This window comes from Panthera pardus, unplaced genomic scaffold (genome assembly GCF_024362965.1).
Source record: "Panthera pardus isolate Hobbes unplaced genomic scaffold, ASM2436296v1 HiC_scaffold_6, whole genome shotgun sequence".
NCBI lineage: Eukaryota > Metazoa > Chordata > Mammalia > Carnivora > Felidae > Panthera > Panthera pardus.
In genome coordinates this window covers 12,126,213-12,149,448 of record NW_026526991.1, presented here as the reverse complement: position 1 = coordinate 12,149,448, position 23,236 = coordinate 12,126,213, and the positions used below count along the sequence as shown (strand labels likewise).

Genomic DNA, 23,236 nt, shown 5'->3' with positions numbered 1-23,236 from the left:
GCTCTGGGTGAAGCCACAGTCTGGGTATCTGAATTCTAAAACCGTGGGGGACTTCCCAGGATGAAGACATTCGTCGCGGTGAAACGTGGCTTGGAACCAGTAGACAAGTCTGAGGAATTCAGGGTGGGTACCATGGAGGGATGGTCCCGAGGGTGGATCAAAATAATATTTTAACGAAAGAGAGACAGAATTTGGGGCCGCTGAAGGAACACAGCCTCCCCAGGCGTGACACTAAATTTTTTTTTTTAAACTGGGTAAATGTCAATTCTCTTTCTCTTTTCTTAAAATTGCAGTACAATATACATAGCATAGAATTTTCCATTTAAACCATTTCTGTGTGTACAGTTCAATGGCATTAAGGAAAGTACATTCACACTGTTGGGGCACCTGGGTGGCTCTGTTGGTTAAGCATCTGGCTCTTGGTCTCGGCTCAGGTCATGATCTCATGGGTTCATGGGTTCGAGCCCTGCATCGGGCTCTGCACTGACAGTGCATTGCAGAGCTTGCTTGGGATTCTGTCTCTCCCTCTCTCTGCCCCTACCCTGCTTGCACTCTGTCTCACTCTAAATAAATAAATAAACTTAAAAAAAAAAAAAAGTACATTCACACTGTTGTGCAACAATCACCACCGTCCCTATCCGGAACATTTTTGTAATCGGTAACCAAAACTGTCGCCCTTAATCGCTAACTCTTAACCCCTCCCCCAGAGGCCCTGGTTACCAGTGCTGGGGTTTCCATCTCTCTGCATGTGACTACTCTAGGTAACTTATTGAAGCGCAATCATACGATACCTGTTGCTTTGTGGCTGGCTAATTTCACTTAGTATAATGTCCTCAAGGTCCATCCATGTCATAGCACGTGTTGGACTTCCCTTCCTTTTTGGGGCTGAATAACACTTGGTCTTGTGTATACAGCGTGTTTTGGGTAGCCATGCATCCACCTGTGGTCATCTGGGTTGTTTCCACTTCTTGGCTATGAAATGCTGCTGTGGACACGAGGGTGCAAATGCCAGTTGGAGTCCCTGCTTTCAGTTCTCTTGAGCCAATCCCCAGAAGTGGGACTGCCCGAACAAATGGGAAGTCTATAATTTTTTGAGAAACCTCCATACTATTCACTGTAGCAGCTGCACTATTTCACAGTCCTGCCCACCGTGACCACGGGTTCCCATTTCTCTACACTCTCACCAACATTTGTCATTTTCTAGTGTTTTTCCAGTAGCGGCCGTGCTAATGGCTGTGAGGTGGTCTCTCACGGTGGTTTTGACGTGCATTTCCCTGATGACTGGTGATGTCGAGCATCTTTTCATGTGCCTGTTGGCCGTTTGTATGTCTTCTTTGGAGAAATGTGTATTCAAATTCATTGCCCAGTGAACTTTTAACGTCATGAATTTGTAATGGTTAACATCGATTTGGAGCTGCTGTGTGCGGCCTGGCTGAGAAACTACCTGATAGCAGGGAAAAAATGGTCTCCTAGTCCCATCTATCAGTGTCGAAAAGAGCTACAAACAGAGTTTCTCTTCCTTGTGGTTGATCCATTTCCTGAGTTGCACTGTTTACTGAGGCCAAAGGGTCTGGCATCAACCAAGACCTATTCCTGAGGAAAGAAAGAAAGAAAGAAAGAAAGAAAGAAAGAAAGAAAGAAAGAAAAGGAAAGGAAGGAAAGGAAGGAAGGAAGAGAGAAAGAAAGAGAGAAGGAAAGAAAGAAAGAAAGAAAGAAAGAAAGAAAGAGAAAGAAAGAAAGAAAGAAAGAAAGAAAGAAAGAAAAGGAAGGAAGGGAGGAACAAGGAAGGAAAGGAAGGAAGGAAAAGAGAAAGAAAGGGAAAGAAAGAAAGAAAGAAAGAAAGAAAGAAAAGAAAGAAAGAAAAGGAAGGAAAGGAAGGATGGAAGGAAGGAAGGAAGAGGGAAAGAAAGAAAGAAAGAAAGAAAGAAAGAAAGAAAGGGAGGAAGAAGGGAAGAAAGAAAGAGAAAGAAAGAAAGAAAGAAAGAAAAGGAAGGAAGGGAGGAACAAGAAGGAAAGGAAGGAAGGAAAAGAGAAAGAAAGGAAGAAAAGGAAAGGAAAGGAAGGAAGGAAGAGGGAAAGAAAGAGAAAGAAAGAGAGAAAGAAAGAAAGAAAGGGAGGAAGAAGGGAAGAAAGAAAGAGAAAGAAAGAAAGAAAAGGAAGGAAGGGAGGAACAAGGAAGGAAAGGAAGGAAGGAAAAAAAGAAAGAAAGAAAGAAAGAAAGAAGAAAGAAAGAAAGAAAAGAAAGAAAGAGAAAGAGAGAAAGAGAAAGCAAGCAAGCAGCCTTTTGTGAGGACAAGGCCACCTGCCTCCGTGAGCTGCCAAGTTCATAACCACACATGACCTACAAAACCAAAGCCAAAGACCTAAATTTAGGCTTTAGCAACCCCATGTGTTATTTTGCCCGTTACACTCTTAGTATATTTCTCCAAGTTTGGGGCCACTGCAGCAACCCAGAGCTAGACACAAGCAAGAAGGAGGCAGATGGACATGGAAACATTACCTTCGTTACCAGCGAAGCTGTTGGAGAATGAGGCGAGCCTTCTCTGCAAGGCATGTGGGCTTGTGAGGATTTCACCGCACAAGTGGCCAGCTCCCTTCCCGGGGCGCAGGCGTGCTGGGACAACTGACAGTGTCCTCTGTGGGCTTACCTCCCTGACACGTGCAGCTTGGACAGAAAGACCCCAGGACGTGTTCTCTCGCGAGCAGGCAAGCCCCCAGGAGAGTTTTGAGCAAAGGGCTGAGCTATGCATGAACCGCCTTCTGCAAAAATTAACAGCTAGGCTCTTCCTCCTCCTCCGGAGAGGGTGAAGAGGGTCCGGAGTGTTCCTCCAATGGAGCTCCCTCCACATGGGCAAAGGGAAAAAAAGAAGCATTTCCTCCTACATAATGCAATGAAAAAATTTGATATGCATCCAAAACTTTGTTCCTAACAGGGAATGGAGTTTTTCAAATGCTCAGGAAACATTTGTAAAAATACATCAAGTACTTGTCTACAAAGAAAAACACAATAAACTAGGGGAAAAAAAAGAAATTATGTATGTCTCTATGACCATAGTGCAATAAAGCTGTAACTTAGCAAGGATAGTGAATTTTTACTGAATTAAATCAATTAAATTTAATTAATTAAATTTTAATTCCAGTTAGTTACCAGAGAGGGTAATATTAGTTTCAGGTGTACAATATAGTGATTCAACACTCCTATACATCACCTGGTGCTCATCATGACAGGTGCACTCCTTAATCCCCATCACCTGTTTCACACACACACACACACACACACACACACACACACACACACACACACCTCATTTTCTTTCTTTCTTTTTTTTTTTCTGAAATGACACAGGGGTGGGGCTCATTTTCTATTTTTAATTGGGTTTTAAAAATATTAAGCTCAGGGGCACCTGGGTGGCTCAACCGGTTGAGCACCCAGCTCTTGATCTCAGCTCGGGTCTTGATCTCATGGTCGTGTGTTTGAGCCCCACATTGGGCTCAGCCCTGTGTGTGGAGCCTACTTAAAAAAAAGAAAAAAGAAAAAAAGTAAGTGTATAGCTTAATAAAATTTTTTAAATATTTATTTTGAGAGAGAGAGAGAGAAAGCCCAGGGGAGGGTCAGAGAGAGAGGGAGAGTGAGAGAATCCCAAGTAGCCTCCATACTGTCATTGCAAAGCCCAATGCGGGCCTTGAACTCAACAACCAAGAGATCTTCAGCCAAAATCAAGAATGGGATCCTTAACCGACTGAACCACCCAGGCGCCCCCCCACCCCAGCTTAATAAACTTTTACCTACATATATTCCCTGTAACTACCAACTGATCAAGATACCGAATATTTCCAACACCCCCGAGGGCTCCCTTCATCTCCCTCTGAGTCAATACTCACTGTATCAGTTGTCTGTGGCTGCCATAACAAATTCATAATAAATTACCACAAACTCAGCAGCTTAAAACTACACCCAATGTTGTCTCACGGTTGTGAAGGCGAAAAGTCCAGGGAGCTTGACCGGGTTCTCCGCTTAGGGTCTCACAAGGCCAAAGTCAGGGTGTATGGGATCTTCTCGGAAGGCTTCCAGGGCAGAGTCCACTTCCAGGCTCATTCACGGTGTTGACAGAATTCGTTGTCTTCTCGTGGTTTCCACTGAGGCTCAAGGCCTTCTCACAACTCTGAATCTGTCTGACCTCCTCGTGCCTCCAGGCAGAGAAACTTCTGATTCTAAGGGCTTCTGTGATGAGATCAGTCCCATCTGGATCCTCTCTCTGTTGCCCGCACTCTTAGGGTCAACTTTCGTTACATCCGCAAAGGCCCTTTGGCCATGTGACATAACATAGTTTCTGGGGATTAAGATGGGACATTTGAGGGGGGCTATAATTCCGGCTACCACATCCCCTATTCTGATTTCCATCCCCATTGGTTAGTTTTACCTGCTCGTAAAATTCATCCAAATGAAACCACACAGTATGTAGTCTTTTGCACCCACGGGTCCGTCTGTGAGATGGCGCGTAGCCATAATTCGTTATTTTTTATTGCAGTGATTATCAGTCCATTATATGAATATATCACAACACCTTTATCCATTCGAATAATGACAGACACGTTTGGGGCTGTTGTAAATAAGGCTCGTTATGTACATCCTTGGTCACGTGTACTTTGGAAGACCTGTATACTCATTTCACTTAGAAATCTCAGTAGTAGGACTGCTGGTTGAGGGCACGTGCATGTTTATATTTATAAATATGTCTGAACAGCTTTCCAAAGCGATGATGTCAATGCTCATTCCCATCAAGAATGTGTTAGAGTTCCGGTTGCTTCACACCCTCGTCATCTCTTGACCTGGTCACTTCTAAAAAATGTTAACCATTTTGCTAGGCCTGGAGTGATACCTGTGTGATTGTGGCTTTCACGTACATTTCTTTGACTACCAATGACGTTGAGCTGACGCACGGGCTTATTGACCACTTGAATGTCCTTCTTTGTAAAGTGCTGGTCCAAGCCTTTCACCCATTTTTATTAGGCTACTTTTCTTATGCATTTGTGGGAGTTCTTTTGCATTTTATACATGAAAGTCTTTTGTTAGATATAGTTATCACAAATATCTTTTCTCAGGTTGTGTCTTGACTTTTACTTCCTTAGTGGTGTATGTGTGTATATATATATATTTTAATGTTTATTGATTATTATGAGAGAGAGAGAGCGTGGGAGCAGGGGGAGGGGCAGAGAGAGAGAGAGAATCCTGAGCTGTCAGCACGATGCGGGGCTCAATCTCATGAACTGTGAGACCATGACCTGACCTGAAATCAAGAGTCAGATGCCCAACCGACTGAGACATCCAGGCGCCTATATATATATACATATATAAAATCATAATATAATATAACATATAGAATATATATGAAATTTAGCTTTCCTCTCGTAAAATAGACATAACATGAAGTCGTCTCACCCATGTTTAAGCGTACATCACCATCGCAGCAATCACCATCGTCCATCTCCCAAACTTTTCCACCTTGCAAAACTGAAACTCTGTGCTGAGTAAACATTCCTTTATCTCTCCAGCCCCTGACAACTACCAACCTCCTCTCTACCGCTGGGAATGTGACTACTCCGGGTTCCTCATATGAGTGGAATCCTACGGAATTTGCCTTTTGTAATTGGCTAATTTTACTCAGCTAAATGTCTTCAAGGCTCATCCATGTGGTAGCGTGTGCCAGAACTTCCTTCCTTCTTAAGGCTGAATAATATTGTGTGTACATGCCATGTTTTGTTTCTCTGCTTGTCCGCACACAGGTGGATCGCTTCCACTTTTGGGCTGTTGTGAATAATGTTGCCGTGAAATTGGGTGTATGCTTACCAGTATATTTTAAGGTTCAGAAGTTCTTTTTTTTCGACCTTCAAAATAATTATTTTTGTTATTTGACGAGCAGGGTTATTGCTTTATACTAACATTCAGTTCGCATCAAAATCCTGTACACATTATAGGTGATCCACACAACTGGCTGGTTCAGAAAAGAACGCATATGACTAATGACCAACAACATGTTTAAGCATTTGCTCTATGACAGATACTTTTTTTTTTTGCTGCCATTTTTGTTTGTTTGCTTGTTTTTGTTTTATTTTTAAATCAATTAATTAATTGTTTAATTTACATCCAAGTTAGTGAGCATATAGTGCAACAATGATTTCAGGAGTCGATTCCTTAATGCTCCTCACCCATTGAGCCCATCCCCCCTCCCACAACCCCTCCAGTAACCTTCAATTTGTTCTCTGTATTTGAGTCTCTTCTGTTTTGTCCCCCTCTCTATTTTTCTATTATTTCTGCTTCCCTTCCCTTATGTTCATCTGTTTAGTATCTTAAATTCCTAGTGAGTGAAGTCATATGATATTTGTCTTTCTCTGACTAATTTTGCTTAGCACAATACCCTCTAGTTCCATCCATATAGTTGCAAATGGCAAGATTTCATTCTTTTTGATTGCCGAGTAATCCTCCATTGTATATCTATACCACATCTTCTTTATCCATTCATCCATCGATGTACATTTGGGCTCTTTCCAGACTTTGGCTATTGTCGATAGCGCTGCTATAAACATTGGGGTGCATGTGCCCCTTCAAAACAGAACACTTGTATCCCTTGGGTAAATACTTAGTAGTGCAATTACTGGGTCGTAGGGTAGTTCTTTTTTTAATTTTTTGAGGAACCTCCATACTGTTTTCCAGAGTGGCTGCACCAGCTTGCACTCCTACCAGCAGGGCAAAAGAGATCCTCTTTCTCCGCATCCTCGCCAACATCTGTTGTTGCCTGAGTTGTTGTTAGCCATCCTGGCAGGTGTGAGGTGGTATCTCACTGTGGTTTTGATTTGTATTTCCCTGATGATGAGTGATGTTGAGAATTTTTTTCATGTGTCAGTTGGCCATCTGGATGTCTTCTTTGGAGAAGTGTCTATTCATGTCTTTTGCCCATTTCTTCACTGGATTATTCGTTTTTTGGGTGTTGAGTTTGATAAGTTCTTTATAGATTTTGGATACTAACCCTTTATCTGATATGTCATTTGCAAATATCTCCTCCCCTTCCTTTGGTTGCCTTTTAGTTTTGCTGATCATTTCCTTCGCTGTGCAGAAGCTTTTTATTTTGATGAAGTCCCAATAGTTCATTTTTGTTTTTGTTTCCCTTGCCTCTGGAGACGTGTTGAGTAAGAAGTTGCTGCGGCCAAGATCAGAGAGGTTTTTGCCTGCTTTCTCCTCGAGGATTTTGATGGCTTCCTGTCTTACATTTAGGCCTTTCATACATTTTGAGTTTATTTTTGTGGATGGTGTAAGAAAGTGGTCCAGGTTCATTCTTCTGCATGTCGCTGTCCAGTTTTCCCAGCACCACTTGCTGAAGAGACTGTCTTTATTCCATTGGATATTCTTTCCTGCTTTGTCAAAGATTAGGTGGCCATACGTTTGTGGGTCCATTTCTGGGTTTTCTCTTCTGTCCCATTGATCTGAGTGTCTGTTTTTGTGCCAGTACCATACTGTCTTGATGATTACAGCTTTGTAATACAGCTTGAAGTCCGGGATTGTGATGCCTCCTGCTTCGGTTTTCTGTTTCAAGATTGCTTCGGCTATTCAGGGTCTTTTCTCGTCCAATACAAAGTTTAGGATTGTTTGTTCTAGCTCTGTGAAGAATGCTGGTGTCATTTTGATAGGGATTGCGATGTTCAGAGGTTCTTAATGTTAGTCAACTCCAAGTTATAACTTTTTTCTGTTATTATCTGTGGTTTTTATATCACATGTAATATTTGCATGTCCCAAGGTCATGAACCTAGCCTCTTACGATTTTTCTACAAGTTTTATTGTTTTACTTTTAACATTGAAGTCCCTAATTCTTTGGGAATGATGTGAGGAAAGAATCAAGTTTCACTTTTTTTTTTTCCATATGGATGTCCAGTCGATCATCACCATTGATTGGAAAAATCATCCTCCCCACTGCATTTCAGTTTGCCTTTATTGCAAAAGAGAGATTGTACCCATCCAAGGTCAGGCGAAGAGACCAGTGGAACTCACACAGTTTGTTCCTGGAGTCCCCGTTTTGTTCCTTTGGGCTAGTTGTATAGCCTTGTGCAATCCCACACTGTTTTCTCTATTATGGCTTTGCTATAAACTGTGATCTTGGTAGTGTGAGTCTTCCAACTTGCCCTTTTTCAAGATGTTCTTTATTATTCTATTGCATTTCCATGTAAATTTCATTTAAAAAAATTTTTTTAAGTTTATTTATCTGGAAAGAGAGTGGGCACGAGTGGGGGAGGGGAAGAGAGAGAGGGACAGAGAGAATCCCAAGCAGGCTCCACACTGTCAGCACAGAGCCCATTCCGGGGCTCAGTCCCACGAAACGTGAGGTCATGACCTGAGCCGAAATCAAGAGTCGGTCGCTTAATCGACTAAGCCACCCAAGTGCCCCTCCACATAAATTTTAGAATTAGCTTGTCAATTTCAACCAGACACCTTCTGGGATTTTTATTAGGATGACATTGAATCTATAGATCAATTTAAAAAGAATTGACTTCTTAACAATACTGTTTCAATCCTTGATATCCCCCCTGTTTATTTAGGTCTTTTCATTTATTTCAGCAATGCTTTGTAATTTCAGCGTAGAGGCCTTGACATTTTTGTTGCCTGCCTCCTCAGGTATTTGGTGCATCCCAATGTTCTTGTAAATTGTTTATTTCACTCATTATTGTTTGTTTCTTAGTATAAAGAAATAGAATTGATTTCTGTATATTGACCTTATATCCAGTAACATTACTAAATTCAGTTTTAATTCTAATGGTTTACCTGTAGATACTTAAAAAAATGTGTTTTTTTAATGTTTATTTATTTTTGAGAGAGAGAGAGAGAGACACAGAGCGAGCAGGGGAGGGGCAGAGAGAGAGGGAGACACAGAATCCGAAGCAGGCTCTAGGCTCCGAGCTGTCAGCACAAAGCGTGACACAGGCCTTGAACTCACAAACGGTGAGATCATGACGTGAGCCAAAGTCAGACGCTCAACCGACTGAGCCACCCAGGTGCCCCTACCCATAGATTCTTTTGGATTTTCTGCATATACATCGATGTTGTGGTGTGATACAATGATGTGTTATCTGATCACATCAAATCACCTGCAGAGAGTGTGGATTGTTTGCCACCACCAGAAACTTACCCCTGGGTCTGACCTGGAGGTGATCCGTGTATTTTCAGCTCACGTTTCATTGGCCTGAGCTACGCACATGACCTATCCAGCTGTCGGGGGTTGGAAGTACAGGGAACAGGTGAAGTATTTACTGAGCATTGCTTTTATTAGAATGATGGCCTCAAGGTCCTGAGAGAGAATAAGCGTCAACCGAGGATTTGATCCTCTGTGAAAATATCGTTTAAAAATGAGGACTTCAGAAATTTTAAAAAAGCCAGGGGGCGGGGGGAGGGGGCGGCGCCTGTGTGGCTCAGTCAGTTAAGCGTCTGACTTTGGCTCAGGTCACGATCTCACGGTTTGTGGGTTCAAGCCCCGCACTGGGCTCTGTGATGATGGCTCGGAGCCTGGAGCCTGCTTCGGGTTCTGTGTCTCCCTCTCTCTATGCCCCTCCCCTTCTCACACCCTGTCTCTCTCTCAAAAATAAATAAACATTAAAAAAAAATTTTTTTTTAAAAAGAGGACTTAAGGAGATATTCTGAAACAAAAACAGACTCTTCCCACAGCCCGGGTGATTCATCACCACTGACCGGTTCTCCTACGGAGCAGGCCCGAAACCAGAGAGGGACTGTGGTCTGTTCCTCCCACCCCAGGAAACAGAGTGAGGCAACATGGGGGAGTGAGGCACTTGGGAACTTGGGAACTCTCTGCTTTCTTAATTCCTAAAGATGACGAAGGCAAATGAATGAGACCAGAGCTGGACATTTTTGTTTGTTTGTTGAGGAAACTTATCTTTTGTCTTCTTATCTTGAGCAGGACCGAGTTCTCTGATTTCTAAGAGAGCAGGAGTGATCACACTGGGACGGTGGGGGAGGAGAGAAAGAACGGTGGGGGGAGGAGGAGATGGGGAGAGAGAGAGAAAAGGAGGGGAGAGGAGGAGGGGGGAGAGAGAGAGAGAGAGAGGAGGAGGAGGGGGAGGGGGAGGGAGAAGGAGGGAGAAGAGGAGGGAGAGGAAACAGATTGCAAATACCCTTCAGAGGGTATTTGCAAAACATTTGGCCGGCCGGCCCTTGAGCCACACACTCGGCTTCTCAGCCTCCCTAGAAACCACAGAGAAGACAGATGCTCTACTCGGGATGGGAACCGGAAGCGGGTTTGGAGCTGGCCACAGCAACTGCTGTGTCCTGATCTAGCTTCTGAAAAGAGGGAACTTTGTTTGTATGAGGGACAAGAGCAGCGTATGAAAGAAAAACACATAACATGTTGTCCGTGCATTTGCTTATTGAAGGGCGTGCGCGTTGACATCGGGCAGCCGGAGGATGTGACTGCAGTGGACAGTTGTTATTCTTTTTGCCTCTTAGACAGTTTGGGGGAGTTCCCTGCGTGGTCACTCTTGGCAAGGAGAGCCTGGCGTCCGCTGCGGAAATCAGACACTCGTTCCAGCCTCTCTTGGTGCAGAGTCTCCCAAACAGAGGGCCCCGCACCAGACTTCGAATTCTAAGATCCACCCAGGATGCGTTCCGGCGATGGCAGCCGCCAGTGGGCAGGGTCCCAGCGAGGCTGCCCCCACTGATGCCATCGGTGCTACAGCCTGAGGGGCTCCTCGCCAGCCCAGTCGGCAGGTGATCCTGGGACTGTCGTCTCAGATACAGGGCGCCCAGACCGGTTTCCTCTCGTTAGTCCTGAGACAGCTCACGCTCTTCAATACATTACTTCCCCGATTCAGCTGGTTGGGGTTTGAGGCGCCCGCGTAGCTCAGTCGTTTGAGTGTCTGCTTCTTGATTTCTGCTCGGGTCATGATCCCAAGGTTGTGGGGTCGAGCCCCACACCAGGCTCTGCACTGAGCATGGAGCCTGCTTGAGATATTCTCTCTCTCTCTCTCTCTCTCTCTCTCTTCCACTGTCCCTCTCCCCTCCACACACTCTCTCTCTCTCTCTTAAAAAAAATAAGGGGCACCCAGGTGACTCAGTCAGTTAATCGTTCAACTTCGGCTCAGGTCATGATCTCACGATCCGTGGGTTCGAGCCCTGCGTCAGGCTGTGCTGACAGCTCAGAGCCTGGAGCCTGTTTCAGATTCTGTGTCTCCCTCTCTCTCTCTCTGCCCCTCCCCTGCTCATGCTCTGTCTCTGTCTCTCAAAAATAAATAAACATTAGAAAAATAAATAAAGTAAAATAAAATTAACTGGTTGGGGCTCATTTAAGTTGTTAGCAGCTGGGAATCAAACGTGCTGCAAATACATTCTTCGGCCCCTCATTTGCTATTTAACTTGGCTAGTTTTAAAATCTGACATAGTCAACTAATTTTCCTTTCAGGTACCTGGAGTTCATGTCGTGCTAAGAGAGGCCTTTATCAATCCAATATTATGAAAAATATTCTTCTGGTGTTTTACACTTTTATGCTTTATGTTAAAGTCTGATTTTGCTGTTAGTTTCCGATAACCTTTGGTTTGATAGTTTTTCCTTGTATTTCCAGCTTAATATGAGTTTTTACTTGGGGTTTATTACATGACTTCATTTATTTTTAAATGCTTATTTAATTTTGAGACAGAGAGAACGTGAGTGGGGAGGTGCAGAGAGAGAGGGGGACAGAGGATCCAAAGCGGGCTCCGGGCTGACAGCAGAGAGCCAGATGCGGGGTTCGAACTCACAAACCACGAGCTCCTGATCTGAGCCGACACTGATGCTCAACCAACTGAGTCACCCAGGCGCTCCTGGAGTTTATGACACGACTTTAAATATTTGCTCTGTAGCGGCTCCTGGCCAGGGGACCACACCTGGACGGGGAGGGGGCAGGGGAGCTCTGGGAGGAAGGGGAGGGGCTGCTGCACCTCTGAGCCACCCCAGCGGCACAGGGGGCTCTGAGTCAGAGAACTCCGAGGGCAGCAGCTGCTGGGCTCTCATAACGCCAAGGTCCCGTGTCATCACAGCTACCCGGTGAGGCTTTCGCGGGGCCTAGACAGCAGGCAGGCCCTAACTGGTGAAAAATCTGCTTGTCCAGGCTATTTTAAAAATCACTGGCTGTGTAAAAATTCGAATTTGGTGCCGGTGGGCTTTGGAGTCAACAGGTCTCAGCCTGCGGTGGGGAAACGACAAGCCGGGGCCAATGTACAGAGGTCACCCCTGGCCCAGTCATATAACAGGAGATTAGACACAGCCCAGGCCTGAAGTTTGTAATAAAAGGAGTGAAGGCTACTCCTTACTTGGCCAGGCACCGTGCGGTAGACACAGAGGCCCCCTGTGTCTGAGGAGGAAGAAAGTCCGGGAAAACTGGCCGGTCCCAGCGTCGTACCGACGAACCGTCAAAGATGATTAAGGATGACGGGCTGCGCGGAGTTTCTCGTCCTGTGAGCAAGTGGGGGCCGAAGGCTCCAGGCAGTGCACATTCCTTCTGTGGAAGCCCAGGGGGGAGAGGCAGGGCCGGGAAGACAGGACTTAAAAGGCAATAATAATTAAAAAAAACAGACGGGGTGCCGGGGTGGCTCAGTTGGTGGAGCGTCCAACTTTTGATTTCGGCTCAGGTCATGTTCTCAGGGTGGTGGGATCGAGCCCCGAGTCAGGCTCCGTCCTCAGCATGCAGCCCGCTTCCGACTCTCTCTGCCTCTCCCCAACCCCCCAAAATAAAGAAATTTAAAAAATAAATAAAAATCCAGAACCAAAGCAGTGCCACTAATATGTGAAATTATCTCACGCTTTCCTGTGTTAACTCATTTCTCTCCTCAACGAATCGCCGAAGTGTCCTTCTCCCGTTTTTAAGATGAGCACACAGGTACAGAGAGGTTGATTTACTTACCCAAGGCCACACAGCAAGTAAACGGTAAAGCCTGACTTTGAACTCGAGGCAATTTACGCCAGGGTCTGTATGCAATCCACAAAATCAGGGCTGGGGGCAAAGAGGTTGTGGGAAGGGAAGAAAAGGAAATGACGTCAGGGAATTAGCAGGTGGTTTTGCTGGTCTCATCTGCCAAGCTCCAAGGAGAAAAAGGTATCCTGATGGGGGGGGATGTATTCTGTGGTGTTGTAAGAGCAGGATCTGGACACCCAGCGTGGGAGGGCGGAGCAGAGGGGGGACCCTGGGTGCGGGGCAGGGAGAACAGCCCGTTTCCACTCCTCTGCACACTCTCTACCCCTCCCCTCGCTTCTCCTCCCCCCCTACTTACTCTGCCCCATCCCCCCAAATAAGTAACCTTTTCTTGGATAAGAGCTGACTCCCCGAAGCAGGAGGGCAAGAGGGGAAACTCGGGCCAGAATCAGCCTGACCTAAGTCTCCAGGACCAGCGGACCCACAACTGCCCTGTTGGTGAACAGCAAGCTCCAGGGACGCACCTGCAGCCTGGGTTGGGGGTGGGGGAGGCGCCCTGTGGAGACCCCTCCCCCCCTCCCCCACTGAGCAGAGGCCTTTGCTGGACGCTTGCACATCTCCCTGGGGCCTCTCCCGGGCTCTCCCTCTCCTGGATTCCTTCAAGTCTGCCTGGTTGTCCCGCCTTAGGACTGATGAGGCGGCCGTGCGTGTCACTACTGCTGGCTCTTAGGGTCCTGCGGTCTCCCCCAAAGACGCAAGGCCTGTGAGCACCATCAGCCCCCTGGCACAGGTGGGCAGGGCTCTGCACGAAGGGTGGGTCTTCACGGGGCACAGGGAACGTGTTGACCCCCGCAGCCTGGGGGACAGGTGTCTATCATTTGGTCTTTAATATGCAGGCACCTAGTCACCAGTGAGTTCCAGCTGCTTTTCACGTATTTACTGGCCACTGAGCACCCTCTTTTGTGAGCTCCCTAGTCAAGCTGCTTACCTGTTTCTCTATTACGTGTCTTTTTCTTATTCATTGGCCGGAGTTTGTTATCTTTTCTGGATACGGGCCTTTCGTTGATCCGGCGACCTTGCGGTAGTGAAAACAGAGGCTGGAACCAGTCAGGGCCAGGTCAAGTGGGCCAGGAAGCCACAGGGAAAAGCTTTAACTTGAACTCGAGACCCATGGGGACCCAGAGAAGGATTCCTTGCCTCCGGGCTACTCCAAGTTTGGTCTGGCTCTAGCGGGGCTCCCTGGGAGTTTGGTTAGCAATGCAGAATTTGGGGCACCTGGGTGGCTCAGTTGGTTGAGCACCTGACTCTTAATTTTGGCTCAGGTCACGATCCCAGGGTCGTGGGATCGAGCCCCGTGTTGGGCTCTGCACTGCATGTGGAGCCTGCTTAAGATTCTCTCTCTCTCTGTGTCTCTGTCTCTCTCTCTCTTTCTCTCTCTCCCTCTCCCTCTGCCCATCTCCCCTGCTTATGTGCTCTCTCTCTCTCTCTAAAATAAAAAATAAAAAACAAGAGAAATGCAGAATTTTACACCGTGTCCAAGACGAGTGAAACTGAGCCAGCCATCGGACCGGATTCCTGGGGACTTGTGTCCACACTGAAGTCTGAGAAGGGCTGGTCTACAGGGGAACCTCAGGATCACACTCCTGCTTCAGAACGTTCCCCACGACTGGGGCGCCTGGGTGGCTCAATCAATTGGGCGTCTGACTTCAGCTCAGGTCATGATCTCACACTCCATGAGTTCGAGCCCCGCGTCGGGCTCTGTGCTGACAGCTCAGAGCCTGGAGCCTGCTTCAGATTCTGTCTCCCTCTCTCTCTGCCCCTCCCCTGCTTGTGCACTCACGCTTGCTCTCTCTCTCTCTCTCTCTCTCTCTCTCTCCAATAAATAAACGTTAAAAAAAAAACAGGAAAGAAAGAAAGATCACCACGACTGTAAAGGACGACTGGATGTGGACCCAGCCACGGCCATGGTTCTGTTCCAAGGTAAATACACTCATTCCCTTGAGCTGTTCGTACAACAGGTCTTTTTTTCTGAGAAGGCCAAAACAGGCGCCTCCCCAAACCTGGTGATAAGTGGCTGTATATTTACTGAGCTCTTTGTCAGCTGCCCGGACGGCTGACACGGAGGACAGCGGGACAGCGATCAGCTGCGCCCTGGACCCTCGGAAACCCGGTTCAAAGCCACCTCACCTCATCTCATCTCATCTCATCTTATCTCATCTCATCATCTGCCTAAAGTTCCAAAGTTAGAGAGACCTTTCATTCAGTTATGGGACCCCGCGTAGAGGCCCAAGGTGGCACGACTGTGGAGCTGGGGAGCCCGCCCTCGTCGGCTGTGCGCCCAAGAAGAGGAGCCGGAGTAAGTACCTCGCTTGCCGGCACTGTGCTCCCCGCGGCTGTGACACGCGGGGAACGTAAGCTCACTCACCTGACAAAGGGCGTTGGAAGCCACATGGGGCGAAAATGTGTGTGAAGTCCTTTGTGAGCCACCCTGCCTGTCAAACTATCAGTTTGCACACTGATTATCACCCCGGGGGCCGCATCGAAAGGGATTTGTCTTCTCTTCCTGACGTGTATCTGAAGCGTCTGTGTTTCTTGCGATGAACCTGTAAAAAGTATGTGTATGTCGGTTTTGGGTAAGAGGCTAAAGGATAGAATTTATCCAGTTTCTGGATATATTCTATAAAGTAAATATAAGATATTAGGAATCAAAATGCTTTTCTTCTGTGTTCCTAAGAGCTGATGGCATGCCAAAAAATCTGTATCTATATTGATGTCAATGTCTACGTCTATCTCCATATCCAAATCCATATCCGTATCCATATCTATATCTATAGCTAAATCCATATCCAAATCCAAATCTAAATCTAAATCCAAATCTATATCTGTATCTATGTCTGTCGATGTCGATCTCTATGCCTATATCCATATCCAAATCCATATCTATACATCTATATCTATATCTATATATCTATATCTATATCTATATCCATATCCATATCTATATCATCTATGTCATCTATATCTATATCCAAATCTAAATCTAAATCTATCTATATCTATATCTGTATCTATATCCAAATCTGTATCTATATCGACGTCAATGTCTATGTCTATATCCATATCCAAATCCATATCTATATATCTATATCTATATCTATATCTATATCATCTATATCTATATCCAAATCTAAATCTAAATCTAAATCTAAATCTATCTATATCTATATCTATACCTATATCTGTATCTATATCCAAATCTATATCTATATTTATATCGACATCAATGTCTATGTCTATATCCATATCCAAATCCATATCTATATATCTATATCTATATCATCTATATCTAAATCTAAATCTATCTATATCTATATCTATATCTATATCTATATCTATATCTATATCCAAATCTATATCTATATCTATATCGACGTCAATGTCTATGTCTATATCCATATCCAAATCCATATCTATATATCTATATCTATATCATCTATATCTATATCCAAATCCAAATCTAAATCTAAATCTAAATCTAAATCTATCTATATCTATATCTGTATCTATGTTCAAATCTATATCTATATCTGTATCGACATCAATGTCTATGTCTATATCCATATCCACATCCATATCTATATATCTATATCATCTATATCTATATCCAAATCTAAATCTAAATCTATCTATATCTATATCTGTATCTATATCCAAATCTATATCTATATCTATATCGACGTCAATGTCTATGTCTATATCCATATCCAAATCCAAATCCATATCTATATCTATATCCATATCCAAATCTATCTCTATCTCTATCTCTATCTCTATCTCTATCTCTATCTCTATCTATCTCTATCTCTATCTCTATCTCTATCTATCTCTACCTCTGTCTCTATCATCTATCTATATCCCAGGACACAAACATTACAAAATTGTCACACACATGCACACCCCAGTCATCACAAGCAGCTTGCAAAGGCACAGCTCCATGGCTCTTGTGCTGAGGGTTGTTATGGAAAATCTGAAACCCATGTGCTTGGTGGCCCGGGGGTCCCTTTGTTCCATGTGGATTCTGGTAACTTTGCTAGACTGTGGCCCGGTACCACCTTTCAGTGGCCACTTTTCCTGGGACGTGGTGTGCTTCTTTGTGTCCAGAAGGATTGCTTGAATTTTAACTTTGTTTTATTTTATATTTTTAAAGATTTTATTTTTAAGTAATCTCCACGCCCCCCATGGGGCTCAAACTCACGACCCCGAGATGAAGAGTTGCACATTCCACTGACTGAGCCAGCCAGGCGCCCCTTGAATTTTAACTTTAAATACTCGTTCTGTTCACACTTTTCAGTATTCTTCTTTGGAAGTTCCACCTCGCATGCATTGGATTTTGCCTTTATTCCGTGTATTTTTTGCCAGACCTTTGTCTTCATCTCATTTTGCTCATTGACCTCATTTTTGTCTTTGTCGTCGATTACTATTCCTTTTTTAACAGTGTCTTTTTCCCCTTGTGTGAATTCTGCTATCTCACTTATTTCTGCAATGGCTTTATTTTCCTTCTCTCTTCTTTGTTAAGCTTGACCAGTTTCCTCTTAACTGCCTCCTGTTTTGCCGTGTCTTCCCTGAGCCCTGAGATCACGTGTTTTGCTCTTGTATCATAAAGGAAATCGCTTCACTCGCTTTAAAAAAATGAATTGCAAAAGAATTGTTGATAATTTTCATCAGCTTTTTGGCAACACCTTTCTGGTGAGTGTTCTTTATCTGCCATTTCTTTCTGATTTTCTTTTTCCAGTTTCCATTTGGACCTTGGACCTATATATATGTTTTATTGTGGTAAAATATAGGCAGCATAAACCGAACCATTTTAATCATTTTTTAGGTGTACCCTTCAGCAGTATTGAGTACATGTACGTTCTTTTGCACCCATCTCCAAAACTTTTTCATCTTCCCACACTGAAACTCTGTGTCCATTAAGCACTAATTCCCCATTCCTGCTCCCCCCTCCCCTCCCCCGCCCCACCCCTCAGCTCCTGCCGGCCACTTTTCTACCCTCCATCTTTGTGAACTTGACTCCTCCAGCACCCGCATATAAATGGAATCCTACAACATTTGTCTTTTGTGTCTGACTCATTCCACCAAGCGTAAAGTCTTCAAGGTTCACCTGTGGTGTGGCAGGTGGCAGAATTTCACTCCTTCTTAAGGCTGAATCATATTTCATGGTATATTTTGTATATCTATTCCATATCCCACATGTTATGTTTATCTACTTACCCATTGTGTTGTTTCTACCTTTTGGCTATTATGACTAATGCTGCCGTAAACACGGGTTTACACATATCTGCTGGAGACCCTGCTTTCAGGGTCTTTTTGAATATCTACCAGGCAGTGGAATTTCTGGAAATACAATAATTCTACTTTTAATTTTGGGGGGTAACTGACCTACCCGTTGGCTGCATCATTTTACATTCAATACCCTAGCAATGCACAAGTTTCTTTACCCTCTTGCCAACCCTTGTTATTTGTTATTTTCTCTCTCTCTCTCTCTCTCTCTCTCTCTCTCTCTCTCTCTTTACAATCTGTATCTTAGCAGGTATGAGATGGTCTCTCATTGTGGTTTGGGTTGGCATCTCCCTGATGATGAGTGATGTGGAGCATCTTTTCGTGAGTTTATTGGCCATGTTTATGTCGTCTTTGGAGAAATGTCTGCTCAGGTCCTTAACCCGCTCTTCAGTTGGGTTGATTGTTGTTGGTGGGTTAATATTTTTTTTGTGGAGACCTTGTTTGGGTTGCTTGCTGTTGGACCAGCTATTTATGGGAGATTGAAATAAGGAAGAAGTCAGGACTGTGTTTTATGGCAACAGAACTGTTCTTTCTGATCTGGGGTGTTCTGCACGAGTTTCTGTTTCTGTTTCCCCCAAGCAGGGGAATCGGGCAGTTTTCAAACTGTTCACAACGCTGACCCTCTTCTCCTCTTGTCTCAAGGACAAACTGCCTCCTCCAGATTCAGCTCGTCTCACTGGCTTTCCTCATTTAGTGCATTGATTCTTGGAGCCAGTCCCGATTTGGTGCCAACCTGCACACTTTATTCTCACCATTTTAAAAAGGGATTTTACTTTTGCACTTCGGGAATGCCCTTCACCTTGAAGAGGGGCATTTTTCTTTGCAATTACTAGCATCGTCTCTCCTTTTCCTGCCAAAGCCCTGCTCATTCTTCTTGCATTTGGCAAAGTGGGAAAAAACGTTACCTGTTTCTCACGGTTTCTAATAGATGATGCCTCTGTCCTTTCCTTGTTGCTTTTGAGTAATTGCCAAGAGAAGTTGACAACTTGCTTTAGTCGTCCGGCATCCATTTATCCAGAAGTTCCAGCAGCATCACAGGATAACGGAGACATTATCTCTGTTCCGGGGCCTTCCCTCTGCTTCTATCTCTCAGGCAACTTCCTCCCTGAGTCGTTAGGGGAGCCCTTTCATTCCCCAATTTCCTCTATAATATTGGCACTTGCCAGGGTTCTATTCTTGGCTCTCTCCCCGCTTCTAGGCTCACCGCCTTCCATAGATTCCATGTTTACCAATTCCTAGGTCTGACTCACTGGGTCTCAGCTCTGGGTGAAGCCACCCTCCCCGCCCCCAACCTGACTGTGGGCTCTGTTTTCTTCTTTAGGAGGTGAAACTATGTCTCTTCTGGCTCAAGACCTGTTGTCACCTGTAGAGAGAGAGGCGCAAAGGGGGCCTTGAAGCTCTATGACTACACCATCACCTGGAATCTACCCAGGTAACACCCCCCTTTTCTCAGTAGATTCCTCTGACTACAGCGCCCTCTCTCAACCTATAATGGAAGATGCGGGAGATTGGCAAGTGACTCGGGGCCCTGAGTGTGTGTGATCCCAGTTCCTAAAGCGAAGGTGAGGGTCTAAGGTCTCATTCCTACCCTATTTCCCGCACAATCTGGCTCACACCCGTCTCACAATTTGACCAACCGCATCCAGGGCCCCTTAGCCACAGGGACGATATTTTATAAACCCCAAATCAGAATACATATCCAGATCACGATATGACACCTGCGTGAGCCCCACCGACCCCGGCGACTCTCAGCCCGATTTGAATACTGTTCTGCATACGAGAGATATCCTGGAATGAAAAGGACCCGAAAGGTCAGCACAACAGGTTAGGAACGCTTGTCACGTGTGGAGTTTTTTAAAAGATGACAATATTGACACTTAACGACGTTAATTCGCCGGACTCTTGCTCGCCTTGGCATGTGCCCGGCGGTATTGCCTGTGCTAAATGCCTTTACCAAAGCGAGCTGGCGAGTTTATCGTGACCAGGGGGGTGAGGAATAAAGATGCCTCTTTATGAAGTTGTTTTTAGTTCACTGGTTTTCGTTGTGAAAGCAGCATGTGATTTCTGCAGCACGTTTCGGTAAGACAGATGAGGGGAAGGTACAGGTGTGGGTCGTTTGTCCCCTAAGCGTCTCTCCCCCGGGCTGAGCCTGCTCACCGCTGGGTGTAACTCCACCCAGAAATCCCCCCGTGGTCCTAGACCACTGCATATACAATCTTTTTAAAAATCGAGATTATGTTCTTCAATTTTTTTTTTTAACTTAACGCATTCTGGGTCTTCCTTCCAGGTCGGTTCGTGTAGATTGGTTTCATTCTTCTTTGTGTCCATAAGTCTTTCTTTCATATTGGTGTGTTTTCATGGGAACAGTCCCCCTCCAGGGGTATTGCAAATTGTTTCCATTTCTCTTGACCACCTCAAGGCACTACGTGCTGTTGTGTTTGCGTGGGGTGAATTTCTAGAGGGGGGATGGGAGCCTCAGCATGTGCACGTTCTGTGTTTTGAGGACTCCAAATCGTCCTTCCAAAAGTTCTATCACTTTGTGCTCCAACCAAGTGCCTGAGAATACACATTCCCCTCTCTCTTTCTCAGCAACACGGGATGCTTTTATTCGTTTCACTTTTGCCAAAGTGGTCAATGAGATGGTCAATGAGATCTTGCTGTGGTCTAGATATTCATTTTGGGGGCTGCTAATGATGTTAAGCATCTTTACATGTGTCCATTGGCCATTGTACTTCTTCCCCTGTGAAAGTCTTTTCGAAGAACACGAGAAATACCTGTTTATAGAAAATGAGGACAAGTGCAGTTTGAAATAGCTAGGATTTTGTTATGACCCTTTAAGTCTTCAAAAAAGAGGAGGTGTGGGCGAGGGCTGGGGCCAGGTTTCAGGCACAGGAAAGAGAAACATTTGTCAATCGCATTAAAAACCTTTAAAAATGAAAAGCTTCTAGGGGTGCCTGGGTGGCTCAGTCAGCTAAGCATCTGGCTCTTGATTTCAGCTCAGGTCAAGACCTCACAGTTCATGAGATAGAAACCCACGTCTGGCTCTGCGCAGACAGCACGGAGTCTGCTTGGGATTCTTCCTCTCTCCCTCTCCCCTATTTGCGTGTGTGTGCACTCTCTTTCTCTCAAAAATAAATAAACTTAAAAAAAAAATCAAAAGCATCCTGATGAAGATGTGGCAAACAAGAAAATCTGCAGATTCTTTCAAGCTTCCAGAAAACAAGCAATTCTCACGTCATATAAATTGCCCCAGAGACAGAAATCACAGCATGCAATTGAGCATATTCTACGATGTGAATATAACACTGATAATAAGCCTTGATTACCTGGAAGGGAAACCATAGCTCAATATTTATGACTCTGAGATGGACATATTGAATACAGTAGGGAATGTAAATCTATAATAGACTGATACAAAACCCTGCAATGACCAAGTTGGGTTCTTCACGGAACAGAAGGACAATTCGACATATGGAAATTTACGCACACAATACACCTTATTCATGGGATAAAGAAAAAAGGAAAATTATGATCATCTCATTAGAGTCTGAAAATTCAGCACCTAATCCTGAGAAAAATATTGAAATATAGGAATAAAACACACACCTTATCACGATGAACAGTGGTTTTTGTAAGCCAGCTGCCAACAGTGAAATACTAGGATCCATAAAATTAAGTAATTTAAGATTTCAAACTAACCCAATAAGGCATAGATCCAAAATAAGGAATATGAGTCTTAAAAAAAAAAAAATAAGAAAGAAACCCAGCATTATGTATTCACGAAGCATTCATTCGACAACTATTATAATTAGTAAAACTTCAGTGAAGCCCAGAGGAGTATTAAAGATGAATATCTCCGTTGAGCAACAAAGCAGGTTAGAAAACACAACATTAGGGGCGCCTGGGTGGCTCTGTCGGTTGCGCGTCTGACTCGATCTCAGCTCAGGTCTTGATCTCAGGGTCGTGAGGTCAGGCTCTGCGGTGGGCTCTCTGCACTGGGCATCAAGACTACTTAAACACACACACACACACACACACACACACACACACACGTTAAAAGATACTATTCACAATAGCATGAAAACAATTTGAAGTAACCGGGAAACAATGCCAGCCTGACCAAGAAGTAACAAATCTCGCTTCAAGGAGCTCACACCGGGCCACGGGGGTGCCACCCCGTGCCATGGGATAGGAACGTAGCAGATCCTCGGATTTAAGCAGGGGTATGTCCTGAGCCCTCCTCAGTGGCCTGTATCTGCACATACTACGACAGCAGATAACTGCCTTCGTGAAGTATAACGAGAATCACGAGGAGCTCCCGGCCCCTGCGTGTGCGCCCTCACACCCAGAACCGCAGGAAGCCAGGAAGCAGAGGGGGACACGGGAGCCCGTCACCGGCCCCGGCCGCCGGCCAGAGCCGCCGCTGCAAACAGGACGGGCTTGGTGCCATTACACACAGGCGGACTCATAGGGGTGACGAGACCACGGCAACCTCGATGGGCCACGAGGTGCGGCCCCCTCTCGCCACGCAGCGCGGAGGAGCGCTATGGAAAAGGCTTGTCGCGTAATATTACGGTTTAAAGCCAGCACACACGGCGGCGATACGTTATCCAAAGCCCGTGGAAAAGGACATGCCCTTGAAGCTAACCGGAAGTGGGTGAGCCAAGTCGATGGTTCTGTTGCAGCCGTGGGGGTGTTTTGTGTCCAAGTACACGGAGGCTGCATCTCAAGCGATTTTTGAGCAAGAGAAAAAGCCGCGACGGAAGCGTCTTTAAACGGGGGCCAGTGTGCCGCGCTGCCCGTGCAGGGGGGACGCTCATTGTCCCTCTACCCTTCTGCGTTCTTAGCCTGAGGCCCTGTCATAAAAGACTGACGAGAGAAAAGTGAACGTGCGTGGCCTCACGTGCACGTGGGGAGTGGCTGAGGGGGAAAATGATTCCCCAAGGCGGCTGAGAAT

The 23,236-nt window shown here is 45.2% G+C and overlaps 1 protein-coding gene across 1 annotated transcript in view; it reads left to right on the top strand.

Annotated features, from left to right (window-relative positions):
* Positions 1-10,666: 10,666 nt before the first annotated feature.
* APOL5 (apolipoprotein L5) overlaps positions 10,667-23,236 on the top strand; it is a 28,185-nt gene continuing 15,615 nt past the window's right edge. Inside the window, 1 exon segment of the mRNA XM_019446333.2 lies at positions 10,667-10,721. Within this exon segment, the coding sequence (XP_019301878.2) occupies positions 10,667-10,721 (55 nt within the window).